Source organism: Oncorhynchus nerka, linkage group LG20 (assembly GCF_034236695.1).
Source record: "Oncorhynchus nerka isolate Pitt River linkage group LG20, Oner_Uvic_2.0, whole genome shotgun sequence".
NCBI lineage: Eukaryota > Metazoa > Chordata > Actinopteri > Salmoniformes > Salmonidae > Oncorhynchus > Oncorhynchus nerka.
Genome location: NC_088415.1, coordinates 74,832,328 through 74,854,957, shown reverse-complemented (window position 1 = coordinate 74,854,957; position 22,630 = coordinate 74,832,328). Strand labels below are relative to the sequence as shown.

Below are 22,630 nucleotides of genomic sequence, written 5' to 3'. Positions count from 1 at the left end.
AACAACCTGAAACCAGCCTTTCCTCAGACTCTCTCTCTCTCTCTCTCTCTCTCTCTCTCTCTCACACACACACAGTTGTCCCCCCCTCCAACACACAGACACGCTCTGAGTCTGAAAAGTTTAATTGTAGCTTACCAGGAGTGTGTGTGTGTGTGTGTCTGAACAGACAGAGGGTTCTGTGTAGGAGGCTCACATTTCCTCTGGTATGATTTGCATCTCACTCTCAAACAGCAGGCACCTCAGCTCACCCCTAAGTGTGTGTGTTTGGCCCCTGTCTGGGACCACTTTTTTTCATTACTGGAATGGAAGTGGTCTCTCCTCCTCCCCCAACACACAGACCTGCTCTGAAGGTATACAGTCTGGAAAGTTGAACTGTAGCTTTGCTGATCTTTTCCTACAGACAAAAAGTAAAGAAATAGGACAAAATGTAAAGTCACAAGCATGTGTTATCAATTATAATTTGAGTCAATTGCAGTTGAACACCAGCAATAAATACATTCCTTCTGCAACAAACCCAGAAATGAGTGGGCTGGCCTCCACATATTTCGCATCCACACTTTTTTTCCCCAGCACCAAAAACAACCTCCTTTTATAGACAAGATAGAGTATGTCGTAACCTCAGAGGAATCTTGAGGACGGGATGGGGGAGGCCCGGCTGCGCCATTAAACCCAGCTCTGAGGGAGTAACACACCCACTTAGGGAGTTCTCCATTCACTACAATGCTGCCATCTAGTGGGTATTAGAGAAATGTAACATTGACTGTTGTTTTGATTCCCCGTTTACGATAAGCTTCGTCTTGGCTCCAGTTTAAATACATAATTTAAATACAGGATATCCATTTTCCTGTAAGGATTAGTAGTGGAGCCATTGAAAGTTGTGGGATACTACACTGAGCCCATAAATAGACTATTAGGAAGTAGAGAAGTTTCTGTGTGTGCACACCACTGTCACATGTCTAGTTTCAACTTCATAGACAGATGGTGCCAGCTGCAGATGGTAGTGTAATGTCTCTTGGCACAGGTCTATGGTATGAGTCAGGTGGGGGTGGGAGCAGGGAGGGAGGTTGGGCCTCTGGACTTCAGACTGTGACAGTGCCCTTGACTTCTGCTGTCAAACACAGTGACACATAGGGCTTGTTTCAAATGGCACCCTATTTCTAATATAGTGCACTACTTTTCACCAGGCCCCATTGGGTTCTGGTCAAAAGTAGTGCACTATAGGGGATAGGATGTCATTTGGGGCATAGACGGTGACCCCTCCCCCCTCCTCTACACCTGCCAATAGGTCAGAGTTGTATAGGACTACACCCCCCAACACTTTCCACCCATCCAATTTTCCCTCTAAGCTACCCTGTGTGTGCGCAAGCTCCCAGGGACTGCCATGCAGAAGAATTATCAGCCAGCGCAGAGAAACACGAGATTGAACTTCACTCAACTTTCTAGAGTTTTCCCCGTTAACACTTTCAACGTTTCCCTTTATTGTGGGAATTGTGATCGAATCAACACTATTAGCCACTTTCAATGCAACATCCTGAAACAAAACAAACTATGCAGACTTAGTGTGCAAAACTAGCTATGCGAGAGATTTTGTCGAAGCAGAGCACATCAGAGTAGGATTCTTTTGCATTGAGTAAGGCACACTCTGGCCCTTACTCTACACAGACTGGTGCACCATAACCAATCAGAGCTGTAATTAGGCCTATATGCAAATAAACCATTGCCATATATGGATTTGTGCCATTCACTTTAAACTGGATGGTTTTACAGCATGAGCAGTCGCGATTGTTTTGAGATCAAAGCAAGAACTGCATGTAGCCACGTATGCACATTTGTGCATATTATTTGCTACTTATTAGTGCAGTTATAGCTAATTTGTAGTCAAATGTGGAAATATTATTTCGGTAGAACATCTTGAGTTGTCATATTATTACTTTGAAAGATACTGATCTAATTATTCATGTATAAACATCTTTCTCTGAAAAATACTGTCCCCACTTTTGATGTCACTACTGACTTTAAAAGAGCTAAAGCTACAACCCTACAAATATCACTAGGTGATGGGATTGCACCCCTCTCCACTATGGCCACATTTCTGCAAACATTTTGGAGAAAATTTGTTAACATATTGGTCAATCTTAATGTATTTTTAAGAAGTGTCACTAGTACCGAACATCTAATATATCAAGAAATATGTCAAGTACGGTTTTGTGACTAAAATATGTTTGCTGGTATGTACATCTGTCCAAATGAAAGATAGCCAGCCATATGTTAGCTATGGGGAGTCTTTTAAAGTCCAAAATAAATCAAAATGGTCACAACCGAGACAATTGACACAATAGAGATATTGTATGTAGAGGTCTCATCTTTGTGTCTCTGCTATTAACGATGCTGTGACCGCGTGGGCAGCGCCATTGAGGCTATCTTCAATTTTATGTTGCATGAGCCATGCTCTACCTACTGAGCTACAGAGGACCACTGTGGGTAGTGGAAAAATGTAGAGTATTGAAATTCATAGCCAGCAGGGCTAAAGTCATAATTTAAACATATAACATCATAAATAATTAGATGCTGTTAGGTTCTAATTTTCAGAGTAAATAACCCACAGACACTAGAGAAGCTTAACCAAGTTTAATTATTCCCAAAGGGCCGATATACAGCTGTAAATCACACACAGACATGGCTTCCCCTGTGGTGGTATTCATACCCCACTTTGGGTGGTTTCCTCCTTATCTCGAAACATTGCGTCATTATTGTTGAGCAGGGAGCTAAGTGATATGATCCTTCAACAGTTTCTCCCCTCATCAGTACTGCCTCATGCGATCGTGTTCCCTGCTCTCAGCCCCTCCCAAGCTTCATTATGGCACCCCTCATGTCTCTTTTCTAACTGTTCCTATACTTCTGAGTATAACAATGTTCAGCGTTTCACCCAGAATCCAACAATGCATAAGTTATTAAATCAATCAACAAGTTTCAGATTCATATAGTCAATAATGAACATTTTACAGAAAACTCTCAATTAAATTTAAAGGTTTGGACAGTCTGGTTAAAAATCATGTTTGTACCATTTTTGTTAATTTTTGTATCCAAATGAAATTCATAAAATTAGTATTATAATAGGTTTATCAAAATGATCACTACTGTGCATGGTTTTCCCTTTTTATTGCAATTTTTAATTTTATTCAGTAATGTTTATGGGGTGGTAAGGAATTCGGGTAAATATTTCAAATATGTAATACAAAGTGTGTAAGTAGTATATACTGTATGTCTACCTGACATACACTACATGACCAAAAGTGTGTGGACATGACACCTGCTTGTCGAACATCTCATTCCAAAATCATGGGCATTAATATGGAGTTGGTCCCCCTTTGCTTCTATAACAGCCTCCGCTCTTCTGGGAAGGCTTTCCACTAGAACATTGCTGCGGGGACTTGCTTCCATTCAGCCACGAGTATTAGTGAGGTCGGGCACTGATGTTGGGTGATTAGGCCTGGCTCGCAGTCGGTGTTCCAATTCATCCAAAGGTGTTTGGTGAGGTTGAGGTCAGGGCTCTGTGCAGGCCAGTCAAGTTCTTCCACAACGATCTCAACAAACCATTTCTGTATGGACCTCACTTTGTGCACGGGGGCAGTGTCATGCTGAAACAGGAAAGGGTCTTCCCCAAACTGTTGCCACAAAGTTGGAAGTACATAATTGTCTAGAATGTCATTGTATGCTGTAGTGTTAAGATTTATCTTCACTGGAACTAAGGGGCCTAACCCGAACCATGACAAGCCCCAGACCATTATTCCTCCTCCACCAAACTTTACAGTTAGCGCTGTGCATCGTCCATCATACTGCCAGATGGTGAAGCGTGATTCATCACTCCAGAGAAAGTGTTTCCACTGCTCGAGAGTCCAATGGCGGAGAGCTTTACTCAACTTCAGCCAAAGCTTGGCATTGTGCATGGTGATCTTAGGCTTGTGTGCGGCTGCTCGGCCATGGAACCCCTTTTCATGAAGCTCCCGACAAACAGTTCTTGTGCGGATGTTGCTTCCAGAGGCAGTTTGGAACTCTGTAGTGAGTAACCGAGGACAAGTGGTTTTTTTTTTACGCACTACGCGCTTCAGCCCTCATTTCCGCTTCACAATAACAGCATTTACTGTTGACCAGGGCAGCTCTAGCAGGGCAGGAATGTGACGAAAGGTGGCATCCTATGACGGTGCCACGTTGAAAGTCAATGAGCGCTTCAGTAAGGCCATTCTACTGCCAATGTTTCTATGGAGATTGCATCGCTGTGTGCTCGATTTTATACAATTGTATACACGTGTGCTGAAAGTTTGGGAAAAATAGGATACAAATGTGATAAAAAAAATGTTAACCCCCAATTTACTCCACTTCTGTAGAATGGCCCATATAGGGAATAGAGTGCCATTTGAGATGCAGAATGTTGGTTGAAACAGGATGGAGGTAGCAGCAGCCTGAATGGAAGATGGATGTTTTCTATCAGTGTCCCCTGGACTGTGTGTCTTATAACCTATATCCCTGTCTGTGTCCCCTGTTAGTGGCTTGTGTGATAACCTGATCCAAGACATCATCTACAGCTACCTGGTCCTGCCCAACCGCATCACCATTCCTCTGGTGGGAGAGGCTCAGCTGGCTCAGCTACGCTTCCCAATACCTAAAGTAGGGAGGATTCCCACTCGCCACCGAAAGCAAAACACATATTCCACTATATGAAGCCAAGCCTGATAAATGAATCAATGTTTTTTGTACTGTTGTTTTGTTATGTTCAAATGCAACCCATCCTTTGTGGCATTATTGAATTCCAATGTAAATGTAATACATGAAATCACTATGATATACAGTATGTATGAACTTAGTGTTTTGTCTTTCTCTCTCTCCTCTAGGGTGTCCTGAGGATTCACTTCCTGGAGGCCCAGGACCTGTTAGGGAAGGATAAGTTCCTGGGGGGTCTGATCAAGGGCAAGTCAGACCCGTACGGTGTCCTTCACATCGGCAACCAGCTGTTCCAGAGCAAGGTGGTCAAGGAGAACATCCATCCCAAGTGGAACGAAGTCTATGAGGTAGAGAACATTTTAAAGTGTCCACAGGGAGGTTTGAGAAGTGTTCTTAGGATGCTTCTTATGTCGGCAGTATGAGAGAGAATGTCTTATTGAAGAAACTGAATGGGACTCTCTTACAATGTTGGAGTGGGTGGGTTGTCTGACATTAGAGACATTCTTACAGTACATTACCAATATGTTGTCCTGTATGCCACACAAAAGGTCTGTAAATACTGTATGTGTGAATGTGACCCTCAGGCTTTGGTGTATGAACACTCAGGACCACATAACCTGGAGATAGAGCTGTTTGATGAGGACACAGACCAGGATGATTTCCTAGGAAGGTTAATGATAGATCCAAATCCTTTGGGGTCCTTCCTCAGCCATCAAAATCACTTGAACATCAAGCGTGACTTCTGCTGTAGCGCATAAAGCTATCATGCCCCTCTCTCCAACGAACTCACAGCATTTGTATATTTCCCTTGCAGTTTACTGATAGATGTGGCTGAACTTCAGAAGGAACAGAAAGTTGATGAGGTAAAGTTGATTTATTTTATGACTTCTTTCGTTCTTAATAAAAACACTCAATTGTTAAGACCGTATATGTGATCACCCAGCACAATGTGTTCCATTCCAGTGGTTTGTCATGGAGGAGGTGAACACTGGAAAGCTGCATTTAAAACTAGAGTGGCTGTCTCTGCTCCCCACTCCTGAAAAGCTGGATCAGGTACACCTTTATCAACTCTGCATCCAAAATGGCACCCTATTGCCTATGTAGTGCACTACTTTTCATCAGGTCAAAAGTAGTGCACTATATAGTCTTTCTGAGTGCTACTTTAGATCAGTCTCTATGTTAACATTAATGGGTCTACATAATCCCCTTCTACATCCACGTGAGAGTGAGTAAATGAAACATGCAGATTAGAGGGATAGGTTGGGGAATCCAAGAGGGAGTGCTCACCCTGTTTGAACTAGTGCTGTGGTGCTTATTTAACATATGTTCCATTAGTACACTCACAGATCCCTGTAACACCTGATGCTGTGGGTGTGGCCCAAATGGTACCCTATTCCGGTCAAACGTAATGCACTAAATAGGGAATAGGGTGCCATTTGGGACACAAACTGCAATTCTGCAGTCCATTATATCAGCTCTGAAGCTAAGAATAGACAACTCGCATCATTCTATGTTTGACCAACAGTACAAATTGCACCACCTACAGTATTGGCTAAAGCGCAGCATTCATTCTTTGTCTCCTATTTACTGCCTCTGTGCCTGTTTGAAGCACCGTTATAACCCTAATACCATTGTCCTAAGGGGACAAATACAGTTTGAATTGAGTGACAAACTGTAACTATTGATTATGGTCTGGTCCTCTTCCGCTCTCTCTCTGCTAGGTGCTGACCAGTATTAAGGCTGATAAAGGCCAGGCTAACGATGGCCTGTCGTCTGCCCTTCTGGTGGTCTACCTGGACTCAGCAAGGAACCTTCCAGTAAGTCACTTCACCTGTGGTAAACTCACTGTAAGAATAGGAAGAACCACAACAGCTACTATATCCTTAAGATTGATCATCCGTTCTGCTGGGGCCTATGTGTACAGTAGCAGAGCTTAAACATCAATCATTGGCCCCATTTTAAACTATAACTTGGATGGGAAAACGCACTACATTCCATTAACTCAGCACAGCTTCTTTAATGCGTTAGTTAGGAGATGGTAATGTCAAGTTTCCTCAAAGGCCATAAAACAAGGTATTATTATGCCAGTCTACCAGTCATCAGACAGTATGAGCCTCCCAGTTCACCCCAGCTTCTCTCACCTGCCTCCTCTTTCTCCTCTTCTTCTGATTGTTCTCCTGCTTGAACTCTTTCCCTTCCCACTCATCTCCTCATGATAATGTTAATCTTTATCCTCGTTTCATGTTATTCATCCTCATGCTAATGTTAATATTTATCTTCGGGATCATGTACATTTTTATTCTCTACCTCTCTTCCCTCCGTCTCAACTGGCCACTCACACTAATAGCCTGCCAAAGGGCTACATTATTGTAGCTGAAGTTGATATACTGTTCTATAATACCTGTGAGATCACAGAATTATTTTGGACTCTTTTTGCATAAATGCATAGCATAGGCAAACCCTGCTTCACATGTCTTCTTTTCAGCCTCTTCTTCTTTGCTTTCTTCTCTCTCCTCCCTCCTCCTCTGAAGAGTGTGTTCGAGGGGAACTTGGGTTCTGGCTACTTAAAAGAGAGGAGAGCTTCGGGCCTAGTCTTTTGTGAGAATACAGCCTCTCTCTATAGGACCTTATTTGTGAGTCCTCTGGTATTTTGCATCCTAGTTTTTTTTTGACCGTGTTATTTTTGTTTGTAATTATGACGATTGAAATGAGAATGAAATTCCAATAAGCATGTTGACTGTCGTATGAATGACTTATGCACGTATAAGTTCTTAATATTTTGCATAAAACATACAGTGAGGCTGTCAGTCATAACTATGAGGCCAGGACTTGAGAAAGATATCGGTGCAAAAGAGCCAGAGGCATGTTAGGAGGCTTGTCTGTAGATTGCTTTCCCTCCATCCTGCTCACCCAGCCATTACCCGCCCGTTAGTGGGTTGTTGCCCCAGCAACAAATGCTCTCTTACCTGTAACACGGGCGTCCTCAGGACACTGACCCTGCACCGCCTTGTCTCAAACTCCAGACATAACCAGTCATCTCAAAGCATCTCCCGATGCCAGTCTCCTGTTACACATGCCTCCCACACTACTCAGTCCAAAAGCAATGGCATGACTTGTCAAGGCATGGTCTGCATCCCAAATGGAACCCCTTTCTTTATATAGGGATTAGTATGCCATTTGGGAAGGAGTCAGTGACATGACCTGTCAAGACATGTTAACAATTCTCCAGAGATGTGTAGCTGACAACAAAAATATCATTTTTAACAACAGATAATGAATAACTAATGTGATACAGAATGCAAGGATATGCTACGTTCTAAATGAAATGCTTCGCTCTGTGGATGAACTGTAGATGTATTTGTTGATAGAAATGATGTTGTCTGTGTTGTACGAAAGTACTCATCAAGAGAATGACTCCATTCCATTTACCCATAAAGAGATGATAATGTATCTGGAATCTCATAGATAAAAAGTACAAACGTGAATATCCCCATTTGTGGTTGGAGGACAGAATCTGGGAATCCTATCCTTGGAATCCTCCAACTGGGATTTTTAGAAAACCTATGAATTTTGGGAAAGTTACTAGAATTTTGCAACCTTACCCCCAATTATTACTCTCTATTCACAAACACCATCTCACTCCTGTTACTGGACAGCCTTGTCAGGGTTGGGATGGTCCTTCTGTTTTCTCCATAATGAATGCTCCTCTTTATCTCCCATTGGGTTTTTCCTGGGTATGTCGTTGTCAATACACTTCATGATTTATTAACCTTGTGCTCATCATGTTGTTTTTGTCTCTGTCTCTACCTGTTGCCCTGGCGTCCTGGTTTTGGGGTCGTCTGGTGTGTGGTCTTCATCGTCGCATCATGATTTAACCTCCTCCTCTTCTTCCTCCTGCTCCTCCTCCTCCTTGCATGCTCTCTCCTAATAACCAACCTGGTGTGTTCATTCTCTCCTGCCCTGGGGGAAAAAGCGCAATCCTTTAGAATTCAACCATGACGGTTTGAAGAAGGCCTCAGTCAGTAAGGCCATCAAGGTAATGTAACAACCGAGCATGCAGAGCCATCCAGACAGACAGACAGAGGAAGAATAAAGGCCCTGTTAAATACTTTAAAAAAAAACACCCTTCCTGTAATACAGTAAGACTGGTGAAAGCAATGGGGTGGAAGCTATGTTTTCATCTGTGCACTCACTTATAGATCAGTGATTAAGGATGAATTTAAGGTATTTGAACAGGGCCTAGAAACACTGCTGTTTCCCCTGTGACCAGAATTCCACTGTAGTACGGGAAGCACGTGAAGTACTGTGCTTTTTCTATTATGAAGTGGATTTAGTGAAAAGCAATTAAGTTTACAATCAACTGTATCGATTGATTCGATCCCAGTGAGTAATATTGCTTTCAAGTTGTTCCCCACCCATGTATTTCTACAAGAGCGCTGCTGGAGCATTAAAAATGCCTTGCAAGTTGATTTGCGTTCCTTGTTTTGTGAAATTAATGATTAAACTCTACTAATTGTGTTTGTGGACTAAAACTGCATCCCATGCACTATATTCTAATATTCTGATGTATATATAAAAAAAAAAAAGTGTTGTATGAGATGATTAATGTACCAAGAAAATATCTTTATGTAAGCATTTCATGTCTTCCAATTTCAACTCTATTTCCTGGTGTTATGGGGTTCTTCTATATACATTTATGTAACTTCAATACTTCCTGATCTCAAGTCTTTATGCTGCCATAATTAGCCAATGAGGGATCAATCCACATGATTAGTTTGACATAAATCACTTTGAACATAACCTTTATTTCACAAATATAGAGCATCTTCCTTATAAATACATTTGAATTATATTGTTGAGAATGTACCCATTCTACATAATTAAATTAATTATTTAAGCTACAATTCTTAATTGGTGAAACTGCCACGTCAGTTCGGGATATTACAACACCAAAGAAAAACTGCAATCAACGAACACCTATTGTTTTGTTTTTTTAGCTCGGGACATCATTGCACGTGTGATAGAACAGCAGAATATGTGCGGCAATTTTTTCTACCATGCTGCTGGACACACTTCTGCATTTCATCAATAAAACCAAAACTGTAACAAAGGTGTTGTTGGGGGGCGGGCGAACAGTGGCGCTGTTTCCCCAAATGCGGAATGGATCTTTAAATGATTAGATATTTAAATACTGAACTTGATACTAGGCTAGGGTGATACAGTAGTACCTATGAAGTTAACATCTCACAGGGCTAGAGGTTATTATGTGTTTGAAACCTGTTCTTGTTTCACAGTCTGGTAAGAAAGTGAGCAGTGTCCCGAGTCCCTTTGTACAATTCACAGTCGGCCACAAAACCTATGAGAGTAAGGTAAGCTCCAGCAAAATAACACATTTTTTTTCAGTAAAAATACTTTAAAGTACTAAAGTATTTTGGGGAGGTATCTGTACTGTACTTTACTATTCATATTTTTTATTTCATAAAATCTCTGAAGGACCTGCCCCTTTTTTTCAATTTTCTCCTAAATTGACATACCCAAATCTAACTGCCTGTAGCTCAGGTATTGAAGCAAGGATATGCATGTTCTTGATTTGAAAGGAAAAACTTTGAAGTTTGTGGAAATGTGAAATGAATGAAGGAGAATATAACACATTAGATCTGTTAAAGAAAATACAAAAAAACAAACATTTTTTTTGGTTACCACCTTTGAAATGCAAGAGAAAGGCTTATGTATTATTCCAGCCCAGGCTCAATTTAGATTTTGGCCACTAGATGGCAGCAGTGTATGGGCAAAGTTTTAGACTGATCCAATGAACCATTGCATTTATGTTAAAAAAGACTGCCCAAATGTGCCTAATTGGTTTATTAATAACTTTTCAAGTTCATAACTATGCACTCCTCAAATAATAGCATGGAACTATTTCACTGTAATAGCTACTGTAAATTGGACAGTTCAGTTAGATTAACAAGAATTTAAGCTTTCTGACAATATCAGATATGTCTATGTCCTGGAAAATGTTACTGTTACTGACAACCTCAGGCTAATGCGATTAGCATATGTTAGCTCAACTGCCCTGTGGGGGTCCCACCAATCCTGAAGAAGTTAAAGAAAATAATGTAGTTTTTACTCCATACATTTTCCCTGACACCCAAAAGTACATAAGTATATTTAAAACCAAATACTTTTAGACTTTTACTCAAGTAGTATTTTACTGGGTGACTCACTTTTTTACTTGTGTAATTTTCTATTAAGGTATCTTTACTTTTACTCAAGTATGACAGTTGGGTACTTTTTCTACCACTGGTTACATTAACCATATAAAATAGAGGTATTTCCAGTGCAATGTGAATAGAATATGTCCTTGCTGATATACAGTCTCTAACATTATCCTCTTTCCCTAACCAGACGAGGTATAAGACCAACGAGCCTGTATGGGAAGAGGCGTTTACTTTCCTCATCCACAACCCCAAATGCCAAGAGCTGGAGGTCGAGGTACATAAGCATGATTTCCTTCCTGAGGGACCTCAAAATGTCAGCTATTTAGTATGGCAAATGTGTCTGATTTAATCTCTGTGGCTATGATGTGAGATGGAGTTGATTTTGCCTGCTGTTTTAAATCACACTCAATGATTTTACTGTTTTAAGACATCTTTGCCTCTAGTTTGCCTCATTTAATTGTTTTGCTGTGAAATTTGATGCAATTTGTGCTGTGTGATTGTGTGTCCCATTTCCTCCCCTCAGGTGAAGGATGAGAAACATGAGTGTTCTCTGGGGACTCTGAACCTGCCCCTGGTCCGTCTCCTAGAGGCTGAGGACATGACACTACACCAGCGCTTCCCTCTCAAGAACTCTGGGCCCAGCTGCACCCTCAAGATAAAGATTGCACTGAGGGTAAGGGTCCATGAGGGTCTGAATAGGGCTTTTTTACATTGTCTATGTCCCAAATTAGCACACTATTCCCTATATAGGGCGCTTCTTTTGTCCAGGCCTATGCAGGGAATAGGTTGCCATTTGGTACGTAGTCATATTCACATTTAGTACTCTCCCTGCTAAATGGAATACCTAGGATAGGATAAAGTAATCCCTCTCACCCCCCTTAAAAGATTTAGATGCACTACTGTTCCACTGGATGTCATAAGGTGAATGCACCAATTTGTAAGTCGCTCTGGATAAGAGCGTCTGCTAAATGACGTAAATGTAAATGTAAATGTTTAACCTGACTGCAATTATTTTACATTTTTGCTTAAAAAAACAAAACAATATACTACACATTCTTCAATAAAGACAAGCAATGTGTCTCGTATGATTATTTTTAACCCTCTCCAACCTCTATGTCCCACTTGTGCAGGTTCTGTGTCTGGAGAAGCTGATAGCGTCAGACCAGACGTCCTCGGTGCAGGTTCGTAAGGCTAGCACTAGTAACCCCATCCCCATGAAGAGACCGTCAGTCTCCGAACCCCCCAACCCTGTCCCTGTCTTGGACCTCCCCAGCTCTGTGGCCACCTCCACCCAGGAGCTCCACAGGAGAGGGGGGGATGACGAGCCCTACTCAGGGGGACCGGTAGGCATCGGCCTGGCCGACGCAGGTAGGAGCACCTCCAACCTGGCCATCTCTGGTTCTCAGAAACACCTGGCACACAGGGGGTCAACCCCCAGCATCGCCTCAGACATCTCCAACCCCTACGCCACACAGGAGCTCCAGCAGAGGCTGAGAGAGCTGCAGAAGTAAGCATGCATGAAACCAAGCACACACAAAAACACATTGATACACGCAGGCTTGTGCACATACACAACACATTGACATAATTAAAGCATAGAATACAGATTTATTGACTAACTTGCAGATTATATTACAGACCTAATGTGATCAGAACAAAGAGACTAATGTGTGTGTCTCTGTCCACAGTGGCTCAGCCAGTAATTTCCCCCTGGGTGAAGTGCAGTTGACTGTCAGACACAGCTCTCAGAGAAACAAGCTCATCGTGGTGGTGCACGCCTGTCGGTAAGTGACATGATGGGAGATTTAGGTCGAGTCCCAAATCGCACCATATTCCCTTTATAGTGCACTACTTTTGACCAGGGCAAATAGGGCTCTGGTTAAAAGTGGTGCACTCTATAGGGAATAGGGTGCCATTTGGGACACATACAGGACTGTAGTTAGTCTATACACTAAGGATTGGACAGGGTGTCGTTTGTATATCAGCTTAATCCACTCTATTTTAAATGTACAGTACAAGCTTCTTTTTTTATTTTGATAGTTGTTTTCTGTTAACTCAAAGGATATGATCCAGCTAACTTAATTGTGTCAAACTACTCAGTTCGCAATAGGACATTGATTTACACTTCAGACTCCAGGAGGGCACATGTAATGAGATGACTGAGCTACAGTAGCCGCCCTGAATGGATCTATTCTATCCCTGGATCGTCCACGTTATCGGTCTGTCCTGCTCTATTCCTGTGTTTTCATGTCTCTCTCTCCCCACAGAAACCTGATTGCGTTCACAGATCACTTGTCAGATCCATACGTGCGGCTCTATCTGCTACCTGACAAGCGACGGTCTGGTAGAAGGAAAACCCACACGCACAAGAAGACACTGAACCCTGTCTACGACCAGATGTAAGTTTCGACATTCCTCTTTACTACTCTTACCATCGGACATCAATGGATTTACTGGTGGTGTACTGGTAATCATTGTGTAATTGTGTTTGTGTGTGTTGTCAGATTTGAGTTCAGTGTGTCGATCGTGGAGCTACACAGGAGGACTCTGGACGTGGCGGTAAAGAACGGAGGAAATATCTTCTCCAAACACAAAGGGCTGCTGGGAAAGGTGAGACTGGACCTGTCCTCTTATACAACAGCACTGTGTCTATACATGCATACCTTGTCCATTATTGGATGACATAACTGTGACTACACATTATTGCTGATTCACAGGGAAACTTTGCAATCACTCTTTCTAATTTACCTGTCCATGTTTCACCCTTCCTCCTTCATATCATGTCATCCTGACAGGTTCTAGTGGATCTGACTTATGAGGATATCGCAAAAGGATGGACACAATGGTTAGTGAAAATAACTGAAAAATACAGTCATGTTTACTTGTTCTCAAACAAATTGAGACATAATTTCCTCTCATCACACCATTTGAGGTACAAAAAATTAAGCGTATTTAATGTAAATGTGTGTTTGTTATTCCTGCTTTATAACAATGTGTCTGTCTTTGCCACTAGGTATGAGTTGAGTGAGGACGGTCTGAAAAAACCTCTTCAGCAGCTATAGACTACACCATGAGAGTTAGAGGAGGACCTAACCAAGTCTTCAACCATGTATCATTGCCACTAGAGTCCGCATGTGTCAAGCATCTCAGAGTAGTGCTGATTTAGGATCAGTTATGCCTTTTAGATCAGAATAAATAATATGGACATGAATCCATAATAAATAAGATTACATAGACAGGGGGGACATGATCGTAGATCAGCACTCCTACTTACTCTGAGACACATGATACATACAGCCCAAATCTTTTACAAACGTAACTGCCTTTTCCATACAGTTGCTTTTAAACCCGTGGGCAAATCTTCTATTTGTTTTCCCTTTTTTAATTACGGTTATTATTATTTACATGACTCGCAATTGTAAAAAAAAAAAAAAAGAAGCTTTTGATATTCATTTATACACATCAGTTGCATCGTTATCGCTGCCCACTCAGAAACTCTACAGTGCAATAGTAAGAAAGGGAGTATGTGGTGTTAAACTGAATGAAAAAAGAATTCCATATTTAAAGAGGAAATTATTGAGGACCGTAACAAAGTATCTATTTTCTTGCTACGGCTGTGACAGCGGGTTTAACCGCCTTGGTTTATGTGGGGAATGTACAACATATATGTACAATGACAATGAGGACTAAAGATGAGGTTTATTATAGTGTTAGTTGAGGGAGGTTTCGCTTAGTCAAAATTACCATTTCATTTTTATAATTAAACAAACTACATATAAACTCTACAATCTAAAAATATTAACTTGGTCAGAGCATGGCGCTACAAGTTGACAGTCTCTCCTCTAAGTTAAATAGTGCACCTAGTACAGTACTTGGCCACCAAAGACACAAGTGTTTCATTTTATTGCCTACATGGGGTTTTAACTAAGCCAAATATGTATGCATGTTTGCACAGTATTTGTTCCCTTACTTAGTCTTTCAAAGCATAGTGTTTAGGAACAGTAATAATAACAGAACTGGCTCTAGTTAACCTCAAATGAATATTCCAGCCTTCTTCAAGTCATTGTGGCTTATGGTAATTGATTTTCCAACTCTGAAATCAGGACAGATCAGTTATGTATGGTTGGTGAACTATATGTATCATGTTTGTGATCAATAAATATACCAGTCTTAATTCTGTTTTTGTATTACGAACACATTTCAGCATGCATATCTTATTCAAAGCTTCTCTTTAATGCAATCGCTTGCAAAAGAAAAACACATAAGAATTAAGGTATTGTTTTGGTTTACATTGTGGGTATGACCATATTGTATCCGGTTACCACATTAATGATGCATATTAATGGAAAACATTTTAGATTGTACCATATTGGCGTGTAACCTAATGTATTAGTTATGATTTGTGTTCTCAAACCTCTGTCCTTTTTTAAACTAGTTGGATGCCTACCTATGTGTAAGCCATCAAATGAAAACGGTCTCTGAAGTCAAGTTCATGTCCTCTTGTTCTTAACTGGTTCGCCTTCTCCATGTACTTTATTTATCTTGTGCCTTAAATCCACAAATATTAAGATATTTTAAAGTATAAAGAAGCTGTTACGGTTTCCATGTTTGAGAATTTCTACTTATGTATTTTAAATAATAAAGAGCTTTTGCTGTATGCACGGCAATAAGCTGTATATTACTTTGACTCCATGGCCTTCATTATAATGTCCCACTGTTATCAAACGTTTATTTCGCTGATTTTGCACTAATGCTCGTTTTCATTTATTTGCCTTGTTTTCATCAAATCAATGTAGGTGTAGTGATGCCATCTTGTGGGCCCTTTTAATAATGCACAAGCTTGCTCACTGCAAACGATGCCGTGTTCATGTCTCGTCGGAAACTCGGGACCTCCTAGTTAGTTTTAACGTAAGTTATTTGCTTGGGGCTTCCTATTGGTGGATTCTGATACTTCCCAATTGGGAAACTCGGCTATCATGTGCTGCGTTTAGACAGGCAACCCAATTCTGATATTTTTTCTCTAACTGGAAAGAGCTGCTTTGAAAATATCTGATGTGATTAGTCAAAGATCAATTCGTGAGGAACAAAATGCAGAGTTGTGGTCCTGTGTAAACGTAGCACTCTTTCTACAATGAGTAAGCAAGTAATATATTTCCAAATGTCCGATAAGATGTGAACACAAGTCACAAGCGCCTTCAAAAATATGTAATGTGCAAACATTTCGAGGGATAGCTATTTGTAAATGGTGTGCTCACGATGACTGACTCCCTGATTGGATGAGTCAACCATTGACGCATTTGTATTACCTTTGGTTTACCTTTTATCTGGTCATTCATTTCAGGAAGATATATGTATCAGTCAACTCAAACCCCCTGACTGTTCTCCATTCCCACATTCCTCAGCTCTCTATTTTCAAAGTCTACAGTAGGTCTTCTAACCGAGGTAACGTTCTATTCATCTTCATAGTCATGGCATGCTTGATTCAATAGCTATTGACGAGAGAAAACACATCTCCCGAATATCTTATATAAAACTAACTTGACCTTGGTCTTCTACAGAATTTAAGGTCTCAGATTGAATAGTAAACCAAGGCAGGTCGCGCAAATAACAGATGTGGTATTGCATGATAGAGGGAACCTATGCGCTGCCACGGAACGATGATGGGGTGTCACACGCTGAGTTTAGGGTATGAGAGGGAATCATGCTAGAAAGGTATCTAATGTTCAAAGGGATTTCCTGGAACAAATGCTGTTCATTGGGATTTTCTCCACGTGCCCTCATAGTATACATGCAGTAGGCCAACTGGTTATACTTCCTATAGTACATCAGGTCCTTTAAAATTCAGGTCCTGGAGGGCCAAAACACTTGTTTTTTTCTACCTGGTAGTTAATTGCAACCACCTGGCGTCACAGGCCTGAATTAGTCCGTATTAGACGGAGAGGATGAAAACCAGAACTGTTTCTGCCCTTCAGGACCGACATTGAATAGCCCTGTCCTACATTATAACAGAAGGCGCATATTGGCAATTGGCACATATTAATTCGGCTGTTCAATACTTTTCAGGAACATTTTCACAAAGTGAAACAGTCTAGGTTACTTAGTACAGTACCAAACTACAATCGTAATACCACTTTTTTTATTATCAGTGGACATCTTCTATTGACATGTGCCTCTTATAATTGGTTAAAGACATTTAGGTAGGCTGTGTTATGGTGTACGCGCAGGTGCGCTTCTGCTTGGCGTCAGCTAGGAGGGGCCAACGCTTGTCTGTTCATAGTGCTGATCATCGTAGTGAGACTTACTGCAGGAGCCGAGACCAATGGAGCTGGATGAATCGTCCTGCATCCTCCCCATACCTTCCAACCTCCATCTCTCTCCCTGATTCTGTCTCTCCTTTCATAAAACAAAACGAAACCATAGACATGTATTGTTAACTACCGCATGTGTGTCATGGATCAAGAATGAGAAACATGGATTCGATTTACATTATTCTCGTCCTCCTTGCTCCCCAACCCTATTTTTTAGCCTCTGCAGACAGGAAATTCGGTGAGTAGCCTACATTTATTTATCTGAAGGATCATAATGATCCCAAACTGCATCAGCTGCCAGGAGACGCACATACGGTTATTTTGGGTCTGTCAATATTTTATTGGTCATTAGGCTGCTAGGAAAGGCGCGGAATAGCCTACTGTACGACTGCAGCTCTTGTTTAAGAGATCGGTTAACAGCTATATCTATAATATGGGGGGGGTCGCTGTAATATAGAAAAATGTACAAGAAATAGGCTATGATGTAGGCCTATATTATTGTTTAGACATGTTTGCATGTACGTCTTTAACATGTGCAAGCTAAAACGCACCTATCAATATATCAATGTCAAGTGTTTGCTACTTTTAACGATTACTATTTTCTAACGGAATGAATGCCATTATTTAGGATACAGCATAGCTATTTTGCAGGGAGAAATAGCAGAGAATCACGTTAGGCCACCGTGGTGTGTTTGCTGTCTAATGTCTTTCTATCACGAAAATGGTGAGAGTCAGTGAGGGAAAAAGCTGTGGTAGTACCCGAGGCCACATGCCTGCTATGTCGACCATTTGGGTAGCTATGCTCATTGGGAGGAAAACCAACACATTATTAGGCTCCAAACCTTCCAAAACCCATTCGTTTGTTCTATGATTAAAAAGAGACGCATTTTAAGAAGAGAGATGTAAAGATATCCGATTTTAAAACGCCTCCTCCTTTTAGTGTTAGGCTATGGGTGGACCATTTGTTATATAGTTTAAATGCTTTATTTTTACTTACCTAGGCTACTATTCTGTATAGGCTATGTAATGCAATACTCAGCCCTTAGAAACCATATTTTTCATATCAAACCGTGTCATATCAAACAGTGATTTCCCTTTATTTAAATTTCAGTTTGACACACAATAATTCAGGGAATTGTTCTAAATACTATATTATAAAGAGCAAGTACAGTAATAGCATACGGTGTTAGAAAAGTTGTTAATAAATATATACACAATGCCATGGACTAATCTGCAACACTTAATAGTATGCATCCGATTACACCTGTGTAATAACGCTATTATTACCATATTAATATTGTATAAACATGTTGTAGCCTTATAGCCATGTAGCCTAGTATTCTCGGTGTTACTGCACAGGTACAAGAGCAGCCTTTGTATCACCAGCTCACTAGCTGTTCTACCCTCCATAGCATTTACTCTATTATGGACCCTATTGTACAATACACTGTCTTGCCTGTATCACTTCCCAGTGGTTTTATTGCATGGGATGTAGGGCTGTTTCCCAAGACACAGATTAAGTCTAGTCTTGGCCTAAAAAACCCTTTCATAGATCATCTCCATTGAGTCTGCCTTTTAGTCTCGGTTTTAGGGTCAGGGAAAGAGCCCCATAATGTTCAAAATGTTATTTTTGGTTGCAGTTAATGGAGTGGTCGGTCTGCCAGCACACTCAGAGGAGAACAATAATACACTGATTTAAAAGCTCCTGTGTTTATTTTTGGACCCCTGTGCTCCACTGGCTGAGTCACTTTCACTTCTTGCGTCAGTTGATCAAAAGCATTTCTTAATTGGCTGTAGTGTCACTTATGTGCGATTGCTGATTTACAATCAGATGAAGAGGCCTGCTGTTAAACTAAACCTATGTTGTTGTGTTGCTTCTTTAAGTAATGAGTTTCTTCCTGGATTGGTGGCTTAAGTTGAAAGCATACTTGGATCAATTCCCCAATGACAGCAGGGAGAAAGAAGAGAGGGCATTATCATCCCCACTGTAGCCATAGTGACTGGGAACCAACAGCCTACAGAGATGTAACTTGTCTGAGTACAGGGTTAAACTGGAAGGTGACAAAAAATCAACTTTCAATTGGTCAATTTAGAGGGGTGCACAGATAGTGGTTTGGGAATAGCAGTCCTGAAATTTGCTCCATTGTTTGTGGACCTTGACAGAACTACCGTGGAAAATCAAAGTTTCAATCAGGAGGTGTGCTCACACAAAGCTCCTTAAATTGATAGTAATCTCTGTGTGTTCATGGTGCCTGACTAACTGCCCCCTGTAACACCCTCCTGCTCTCATCTGACTGCCTGATCCAAAGCTCCAGCATTGGTCCACCAGACTGGAGCATGGACACGATACACAAAGCTTTTCTCAATCCTCTGAAGTCTCAGCCAAAGCTTGTATCCACTGTTCACTTTTCTTGATCTCAAGGCACATTTATTCCCTTTTGCGTTCAGTTTTTAGTTGTTTGGTTTATGGATATTAAGCAGTTCAACTCAATATTATTGGCTTTAAATTGGCTCCATATATAACACTACATGAGGAATCGGTAAAAGGCCTGTCCCAATAGGTAAGGGCATTTTCATATTGCTCAGACTGTTCTGCAGCTTTGGTATTTCATGAGGACATGCTGTGACGGGGTCATGTCAGGGTATATCTTCCCGTCCATGTCGTTTCCCTGTATACACACACTGCAGCCAGGTGATGTCAGCCTCAATAGTCGTCAGTGGTGCCATATGCAACTGAACAATCAGCATGAACTAAAGATGTTAATACCTATTTCTATGGACACGGGTGCACAGGCATGCATGGGAAGACCTTTTCCGAGGCCTTGGTGAGCTAATGATTGCAATATTTGATTTGGTTTCCCTCTATTCTAAGTATTTCTAGTCAGGTCGATGGGTTAAGATATTTGGAGTGTGTGACTCAATTTCCACAAAGATAATAACTTTAAACTTATGGACTGCGTCCCAAATGACACTCTATTTTGAGGGAATACAGTGCCATTTGGGAAGTGGACTTGGACTCTTGTTTGTTCAGAGCCAAAATAGTTCCGTGTTAAAAACAAGAGAAAATGTAACAGGAACTGACATGGGTTGTAAAACAAGGGCACACCTCAGGGAAAAGGATGGCTACTATTAATACTTCTCTTTACAATAAGGGGTGGACATGAATGCAATGACTCCAACTAAATGTCAAGTGACAAATATGATGAGGGCGGAGGGGAGGGCATTACTGTTGTCTTTGTTTGATCTGCCTTGAATCGCAACAGCAGGTACAATGGACAGGGGCGTTCCGCAGATCAGTTACCACAATGGTTACAGCTCCCCCTTACAGAAAAACCACATGTGGAGAATCACATCATTTCACGTGGAAAATAACATGACATTTCATGTGAAACTTCACGTGATCACATATTTTAACATGTGTAGTTTCATGTTATCACATGTTATTTTACATGTTGTCACATGTTATCACATTAACTTCACATAGGATCCTGTGTTTCGTGAAATTCATGTGGTTTTTCCTTAAGGGCAAACTTTACCCCCTGACGCTCTCCCTGGTCACTCCCCACACAGGTCTTATCAAGGTTGACAGTCAGTGGAAATATAGATGATTTTATCAGTTATGACAGTAATGTGCACAGTATGACTTGTGGCAGCTTTTTTAATAAACTTTGTTTCGTAAAATATTCAGCAGCATCCAGTAACATTATTTGATCTCTTGATTAGCCTCTGTGTGTTCTGTAGGTGTAGCCATGGTGTGGCTACGCTCTTTCAGTCTTCAATAATAATTTAAGCTAATGTTGACAGTCAAGGAACACAGACACAGAATATATAGACACAGTGTATATGTCTGACAATGTCAATCAACAGGCGGCAGCCATTTGAGTAACAACGGCTGTAACGTATACGCTAGGAGTCAGGAAGCAGGTGCAGAAGGGGAGTTTAATAATGAGAATAAGCAGATGAACAAAACAGGAGAGGCATACTGAACGGGAAGAAAACCAATACTGCCTGAAGACTGAGGCTGCTAAGGGCTAAATAAAGGGGAAGTAATCTAGGTAATGATGAAGTCCAGGTGTGTGTAATGATGGTTGGCAGGTGTTCGTAATGTGGGTTGCCAAGACCCACGGTTAGTAGGCCGGCACCGGAGAGAGGATACGGGAGTAGGCTTGACAACTGTCAGTATATTGGGATGAGATATTTAATGCTCCTTTAAGATACCAATAAACATAGAGACATTCATCTGTCTTTTACACAGAGATCTAATTTTCCAGATGGACAAACTTTATTCCTTTGCAAGTAAAGAGCAAATCCAAGACAGCCATGTGGAAAGCCACCCACAGTTTTGTTAAATTATTAATTTGTCAGAATTCCTTTTTTAGTAGCTTCATCCTTCGCTTGTGTGTGCCTATAAAAATAACATCTTGGTAATACTTTACTTAGTGTTGATATGTTGCATTCATACAGCAGTCATAATGCCTTTATATGCATGGCATATAGAGTCATAATGCCCTATATCACCACTGTAAGTAAAAAATGTTATCAGCCTCACATTCAACTTCAGCTATCGCTTAGTTTCCCCCAAGGCTCATTAGGTTGATCAGAATGCCAGGCACTCTTCTCTTGATGTTTGGTTTTGGTGCTGTGACCTTCTGAGAAGTTTCTATTTTGCCTACGCACTACCAGCTCACTCCCAGACACAGGAAGGAGCAGAGTAAAGCAGACTCCTTCATCAGTAGCAGGGCCACGATGGAAGGAGTTTGAGTCTGTCTGTCTGTGTCTGACTAAGAATGAGTACGTGGGTCCCTTCTTAATCATACAAGTACACCCAAAATCTTTCAAACTCAACTTCAAAAGTACGCTATTTTTCAATATGTTAAAAAATGTCAATTTCAAAGACACACATACTATTTTTTGTCAGTATTGCTAGCATGTGTAATGCAGTCACATCAGCACCAAGGCTGTAGAAACCACTGCAGAAGGAGGTGACTTATGTTTGATGCACAGCACACGTGTCTTCGTTCTCCATCATGTCAGAGTGCTAATTGGCCACGCCTCCCTGCCTGGGGTGTCCTATGGAGTGTGTCACCAGTGTTGCTGCTGTGGTATGACAGCAATGTGACATATTGAGCCCAAAACACCCCCAGAAACACTGCAGGGGATGGTGGGTGGGCTGGCTGTGTGTACTGTAAACCCAGGCCCTGACCCTTTCCTCAGCCCCCATCCGAGGACCACATGCTGTGACAAGACTGCTTTATATAGCATAGTATCCTAGACTGGCTCCCAAATGGCAGCCTATTATCATAGGGGTCTGGTCAAAAGTAGTGCACTACATAGGGAATAGGGTGCCATTTGGGTCAGCAGCTCCCGACCGCAATAAACAGTGTA

The 22,630-nt window shown here is 41.2% G+C and overlaps 2 protein-coding genes across 4 annotated transcripts in view; both read left to right on the top strand.

The window, feature by feature from the left end:
- Nucleotides 1–15,618, top strand: part of LOC115103132 (extended synaptotagmin-2-B-like) — a 47,847-nt gene extending 32,229 nt beyond the window's left edge. Inside the window, exons 9-24 of one of the 2 annotated variants that reach the window (XM_029623810.2) lie at nucleotides 4,545–4,665; nucleotides 4,890–5,066; nucleotides 5,304–5,389; nucleotides 5,534–5,582; nucleotides 5,683–5,772; nucleotides 6,441–6,536; nucleotides 8,693–8,755; nucleotides 10,014–10,088; nucleotides 11,125–11,211; nucleotides 11,461–11,610; nucleotides 12,068–12,444; nucleotides 12,626–12,721; nucleotides 13,205–13,336; nucleotides 13,442–13,547; nucleotides 13,733–13,782; nucleotides 13,951–15,618. In XM_029623810.2, the coding sequence (XP_029479670.2) occupies nucleotides 4,545–4,665; nucleotides 4,890–5,066; nucleotides 5,304–5,389; nucleotides 5,534–5,582; nucleotides 5,683–5,772; nucleotides 6,441–6,536; nucleotides 8,693–8,755; nucleotides 10,014–10,088; nucleotides 11,125–11,211; nucleotides 11,461–11,610; nucleotides 12,068–12,444; nucleotides 12,626–12,721; nucleotides 13,205–13,336; nucleotides 13,442–13,547; nucleotides 13,733–13,782; nucleotides 13,951–13,999 (1,804 nt within the window). In that variant the 3' untranslated portion in view covers nucleotides 14,000–15,618. The remainder of the gene's footprint in view (nucleotides 1–4,544; nucleotides 4,666–4,889; nucleotides 5,067–5,303; nucleotides 5,390–5,533; nucleotides 5,583–5,682; nucleotides 5,773–6,440; nucleotides 6,537–8,692; nucleotides 8,756–10,013; nucleotides 10,089–11,124; nucleotides 11,212–11,460; nucleotides 11,611–12,067; nucleotides 12,445–12,625; nucleotides 12,722–13,204; nucleotides 13,337–13,441; nucleotides 13,548–13,732; nucleotides 13,783–13,950) is intronic. The other variant, XM_029623811.2, reaches the window with a different exon arrangement.
- Nucleotides 15,619–16,265: 647 nt separating this feature from the next.
- LOC115103131 (receptor-type tyrosine-protein phosphatase N2-like) overlaps nucleotides 16,266–22,630 on the top strand; it is a 156,556-nt gene continuing 150,191 nt past the window's right edge. Inside the window, exon 1 of one of the 2 annotated variants that reach the window (XM_029623808.2) lies at nucleotides 16,266–16,379. Coding sequence is in view for 1 of the 2 variants with exons in the window: in XM_029623805.2 (XP_029479665.1) it covers nucleotides 17,399–17,483 (85 nt within the window). In the remaining variant the exon portion in view is untranslated. Of the gene's footprint in view, nucleotides 16,380–17,226; nucleotides 17,484–22,630 lie in introns of those variants that run through there. The other variant, XM_029623805.2, reaches the window with a different exon arrangement.